The sequence below is a fragment of the Trichosurus vulpecula genome, chromosome 6, assembly GCF_011100635.1.
Source record: "Trichosurus vulpecula isolate mTriVul1 chromosome 6, mTriVul1.pri, whole genome shotgun sequence".
Classification (NCBI taxonomy): Eukaryota; Metazoa; Chordata; class Mammalia; order Diprotodontia; family Phalangeridae; genus Trichosurus; species Trichosurus vulpecula.
The window spans coordinates 142,428,608-142,434,486 of NC_050578.1; the positions used below are offsets into that span (position 1 = coordinate 142,428,608).

Here is a 5,879-nt window from a genome sequence, read left to right on the forward strand (position 1 = left end):
CATTCCACCTGACTGCTGGTCTGGTTGGTCCACGCTGCTCATGCTGGGCTCTGCTCTCCTCGGCTCCCATCTCCCAGCTCTGTGTGGGATAGACTTCACCCAGAGACCATCCAGACTGTCCTAGGCTGGAGCCCTGCTTCCCTCTGCTGTTTTGTGGGTTCTGCCATTCTAGAATTGGTTCAGAGCCATTTTTATAGGTTTTTGAAGGTACTTGGCAGGGAGGTCACGCTAGTCCCTGCTTTCCAGCTGCCATCTTGGCTCCACCTCCGAATTCTGTTTTCTAATACATTCTGCAACCTCCTTCTATTTTATGGGTAAAGTTCATCCCATTCACATTTAAAGTATAATTAAAAGCTATATATTTCCCTCCATCTTATTTTCTTCTGTTTTTTCTTCTTTTTCTTTTTGCCTTGTCACTCCTCAGTGGAGAGGGAAAATCAGTGTTCTAACAATGGACCTTTAAATCCTCTGATATGTTGCCAATAGTTTGATTCTGGTACAATTACCCACTTTAGTAATTGCTGACATGTAAGACTTTAAACTTTACAAAATAGATTCACATACATAATCATGGTTAATTTTCACAATAATAGCATCTTAATTTTTTGAATGATAAAATTAAGGGTCAGAGTGATGAAATCACCTTCTCAGTGCCTCAAAACTAAGTATCAGAGACAGTATTTGAACCAGCCTTTCTTTACTCCACATTCAATATAAGTGTTTGTTACACCACATTTTCTCATACCTTGAATCAAAAATGTAAAATCCTGTAACATCAAATGTTGGAGGTGTTTCTTATGGTGAAGAATTTTCAGAGATCAGTGACCTCTAGCAAGATATTGTGTGAGGTATTAAAGGTGGTGAGGCAGGCTTAAGGATTGCTAGTCTGGATGATATTTTTAGAAACATAAGATTTAGAATTAGAAACCATTCTGAGATCATCTACATCCAAACCATCATTTTATGGACGAAGATTCTGAGATACAGAAAGGGTAAGCGACTTACCTCAGTCAAAAACATAATTAGTAGCAGAACAAAAATTAGAAATTAAATCTTTTGACTCCAATGGGGAGCTAGCTGGTACAGTGGATAAAGAGCCAGACCTGGAGTCAGAAAGATTTGAGTCCAAATCCTGCCTCAGATCTTTACAATCTGTGTGACCTGGGGCAAGTCACTTAACCCTGTTTGGATCCATTTCATCATCTATAAAATGAGCTGGAGAAAGAAATGGCAAACCATTCCAGTATCCTTGTCAAGAAAACCCCCAATGGGGTAATGAAGAATTGGACATTCCTGAAACAACTGAAAAATAATTTCTGACTCCTACCTGAGTATTCCCAGCAATCCTACTTAATGTTTAGACTACATTGCAATAGAGACATATTGTTTTGTTTTATAGACATTTCTTCATGTTTTCATAAATGAAAGGTTAAACATGTTTAATATTTTTCTACTTGCAATTATAGTCAACTAATAAATGTTTGTCTGTATAAAGTTCTGAGTATGTACAGATAATTGAGAGAAACTGAGACATGTCACCTTAACTCTAAATTGTAATATTCTCCTCACTCAAACCTTTTACCATAGTTTATAACAAGCACTGAAGCCAACAGAATTCTCTCTCCTTCCCTTTCATCAGTCAATCCTATATTGACGGTTTTGAGAAGAAATGAAATAGTCAAAGGTGAAGCAGTAAGACAGAGAAAGGTAATCAAGGATAATGAGTAATGTGATATGGAAGGATATGTACTTTCAGTGGTAGAATTCCTCACATTTTTACATTTCTAAATACCTATTTGTGAAGCCAGTGGTCAGCAAATACTTTAAACATAGAATTTACTTTCCCTTTCATTAATCCCTTCCCCAATTCTTTATTCAAGGAAAGATTACTGCTTGATACAGGTACTGTCTTCAAAAATGCCATCAATCAGATGATTTCTTACCATTACTTATCAGTTTCTTATCATTACCATCAATTAAATGATTTCTTAATTTTGTGGCAGAGTTGGAGATACTGAAAAAACTGTAGGAGGTAATACCTGCTGGAAATCCTGATCAGTCAGTACTGGGTGTGATTGAGAATCTATCCAGATACTTGGGAAGAAGGTTGCTCATTATAAAATTCCCTCATTTCCATAGTCACAATTTCCATTGTGAGCTTTGCTTTTTTTGTGGCTTGTCAGTATAACTTCCTGAATCAAGTAATTTCAAGGAGAGTAGTTTACACAGTGGGTGATGATAAATGAGTTGCACTTTTTTGTGTGAGGGTTATGAGCCAGGGAGGTGGGAAATCCCCCAAAAATGTACAGCAAAGTGTATTTCATGTCTTTTGGAAACCTTTGAAGCAATGGTTACATTTAAATAGCATCTATCTAGTTTTCCTAATCTTAGCTCCTATATAATCTTAGCACCACTAGTACCTAGACCAGTGGTAAAGGCCTTTTTATTTCATTTCCTTTAAAGCTTATGTAGTAGGGTTTTTTCTAATGGGATGGGGGAATTTTTTAAAATTATTCCCAATTTACATAGTGTTCTAGCCTTCTTGTGGAAAAGGACAACATATGCTAGAATAAAACTTTATAGAGCAAATATCAAATAACAACGTGTTTCTCATCTGACTTGTGAAAATCAATCTGATTGCATTACAGTAAAATGGGAGTGTGTGGCTTTTCCTAGGTTAGAAAGACAGATGCAAAGACCAGAGCTGCAGATTTGAATTCTAGGCTAGAACTTGGGAAATATGTTTTTTCCCTGAAAACCAATTTGCTACATGACCAAAATGGTAAAATAGTTTTAAGTTGTTTATTTTCCATGTGTACAATATTGTTTTGCTTTGTTTGGTCTTGTAAATAACATGGAATAAACATTCCCACAATCATTCAAGGAACTTACTTTTTTTTATTTTATGTTAACTCCACTAGATGCACTTGAATGAAAGCTTCTGGGTGTGTTTATATAACTAATGGAAACTCCCTCTTTCTCTGTATATATACATATTGTATATATATATGATGTATACACACACAACCCACTTTTTCTGAATGTATTGATGTAGTATATATTTTCATTTTGGCTAAAAGTTTTCTGATTCCTTGGATTTGACAAGTTATTTGAATTTTAGTTGGGGATGAGACTTAAAAAGGCTTTTTAGTGACTCAGAAAACCTCATGTACATCAGATAGTAGCTCTTTAAAAAGAACATTTGGTGGATTCAAGTGCAAATGAATCAGAATCAAATTGAATTCCAAGATTAAATTAGTTGTTAAATACAGTTAAGGAAAGACAATTAGGCATTTGAGCTTAGTGACAACATTTTGGGCATGTAACAAAACCTCAATATTTTAAAAAAATATTTTCAAGAGCTCAGTAAATGTAAACCATAGGGAGATCTATATTTCCCACGGAGATAATCATCTAAGTCTCTGAATCACAGGGTTGTGTGTGGGTGGGGAGGTATTGTGAGTGTGCTTGGAGGGAGCTCTATGCAAAAATATGTCTTCTAAATTTCATTTAAGATTTTGTATCTAAAATTGAGTTTTTTTCCTGGCCCTTTCAGAAATTTGTCATGTAGCTCCTGGGAGGAGCCGAGCAGGTAGCGGAGCCTCGTGTGAGAGGAGGCAGCACTGGCCAGTGCCAGGGCCCCAGACTGCGGAAGGGCAAGGGGAGAAGCGGTCGGCATTCCCGGCCTAGTACCCCGCCTCGGCGCCAGAGAGTGGACATGGCCCAGAACCTGAAGGACTTCGCGGGGCGGCTGCCCGCCGGGCCCCGTGGCATGGGCACGGCGCTGAAGCTGCTGTTCGGGGCCGGGGCCGTAGCCTATGGAGTCCGAGAGTCCGTGTTCACTGTGGAAGGTGGGCAAAGAGCCATTTTCTTTAACCGAATCGGTGGTGTGCAGCAGGACACCATCCTCTCGGAAGGACTACATTTCAAGATCCCCTGGTTCCAGTACTCCATCATCTATGACATTCGTGCCCGGCCCCGCAAGATCTCTTGTCCCACAGGCTCCAAAGACCTTCAGATGGTGAACATCTCCCTTCGAGTGCTCTCCCGACCCAATGCCCTGGAGCTGCCCAGCACGTACCAGCGCCTAGGCTTGGACTACGACGAGCGTGTGTTGTCCTCAATCGTGAATGAGGTGCTCAAGAGTGTTGTGGCCAAGTTTAACGCCTCACAGCTTATCACACAGCGGGCCCAGGTGTCCTTGTTGATCCGGCGGGAGCTGACAGAATGGGCCAAGGACTTCAGCCTCATTCTGGAAGATGTAGCCATCACAAAGCTGAGTTTCAGCACAGAGTATACAGCCGCAGTGGAGGCCAAGCAAGTGGCCCAGCAGGAGGCCCAGAGGGCTCAGTTTCTGGTGGAAAAGGCAAAACAGGAACAGCGACAGAAGATCGTACAAGCTGAGGGTGAACCTGAGGCTGCCAAGATGGCTTGGGGAAGCTCTGAGCAAGAACCCCGGCTACATCAAACTTCAGAAGATTCGAGCTGCCCAGAACATCTCCAAAACCATCGCCACATCTCAGAACCGAATCTATCTCACTGCTGAGAACCTTGTACTGAACTTGCAGGATGAAAGCTTCACTCGGGGAAGTGACAGCCTCATCAAGGGCAAGAAATAGAGACCTCCTCCTGACCTCCAGAGAAAGGTGATCTCTTCCTCCCTGAGTTAGTGATGGATGAACCGGCAGACGGGTCCACCTCCCTCACTCCCATCATCATGTGACTTTCCTCCACCACCACCAACCACCCCTCCCCACTCGTTGGATAAATGAAGACTGACAGATGTTCCTTTACCTAATCCCCCTCCCCATATTTTTCTGGGGGCTTGGGGTATAAGGACTGTGTGATTTCTCAGTGATTTCCTCTCTAGCTGGTTTCCCTCCAACACCAGGAGGAGATAGCAGCTATCCCAGGAATTCTCAATAAATTTTTATTACTTAAGTGGAAAAAAAAAAGAAAAAGAAATTTGTCATCTAACCATAGACAAACCATTTTAATCATTCTATATCTCAGTTTCCCCATTTAAACCAATGTAGATACAACATCTGCCTCTGTATAAGAATGAAATGTCAAATTAGATATCAGCTGCAATATAAAGTTAATTTCTTTGATAACTGTTACCGTATTTGATGGTATGTTTCTATTTTTTAAATTATCCATAATTTTGACTTGGCGATGACAGGGTAGACAGAGTCTATTGAATCTCATCTCTCATTGAAAGAAGTCCAGTTTCCCTGGGAGGTTGTATTGCCCAGTACTAATTTACTCAGGGCACCCTGCTCTTGATCACTCCCTGTGACCTAGTTGAGAGCATTAATTGTTTTGTTTTCCTTTGTGTCCTTCCACAGGATGTAGTAAAGTACCTGAAACATAGTAGGTACTTAATAAATGTTTGTGACGGGACTTAATTGGTGAAATCAGTTTAATAACATTGTAGACAGCTTTAAACAGAAAAGGAAGAGGAATCAGTGATGCCAAAAATAAATAAGCTATGGGGTGTGTGTGTGTGTGTGTGTGTGTGTGTGTTGGGGGTGAGGGTTATGTGACTGTAGACAGCAAAGGATTAGAATGTTATCATGCTTAGTTGTCCAAGTTACACAATCACATAATCTCAGCATTAGAAATCTAATCCAACCCTTGTGCGAAGAAGAATTACCTTTATTACACACTTACCAGCCTTTACCTGATGTCTTCTAGTAAATGACAGCCTAATAGAACTGTACTGAAGTAGTCCATTCAGCTTCTGGATATCTAATAGCTGGGAAGTTCTTCCTCCTGTCAAGCTTAAATCTGGGCTTCCACCCACTGTGCCTATTTCTAACTTAAGGAACAAGCTGTATAAATCCAATATACCTTTCATTTGATAGCCTTTCAAGTAC

The 5,879-nt window shown here is 40.4% G+C and overlaps 1 protein-coding gene across 1 annotated transcript; it reads left to right on the forward strand.

Annotated features, from left to right (window-relative positions):
• Nucleotides 1–3,593: 3,593 nt before the first annotated feature.
• Nucleotides 3,594–4,680, forward strand: LOC118853863 (prohibitin-2-like). The gene is given in 2 exon segments (XM_036764097.1): nt 3,594–4,429; nt 4,431–4,680. Coding segments are annotated over 2 exon segments (900 nt in total). The 5' UTR covers nt 3,594–3,718; the 3' UTR covers nt 4,620–4,680.
• Nucleotides 4,681–5,879: the final 1,199 nt, after the last annotated feature.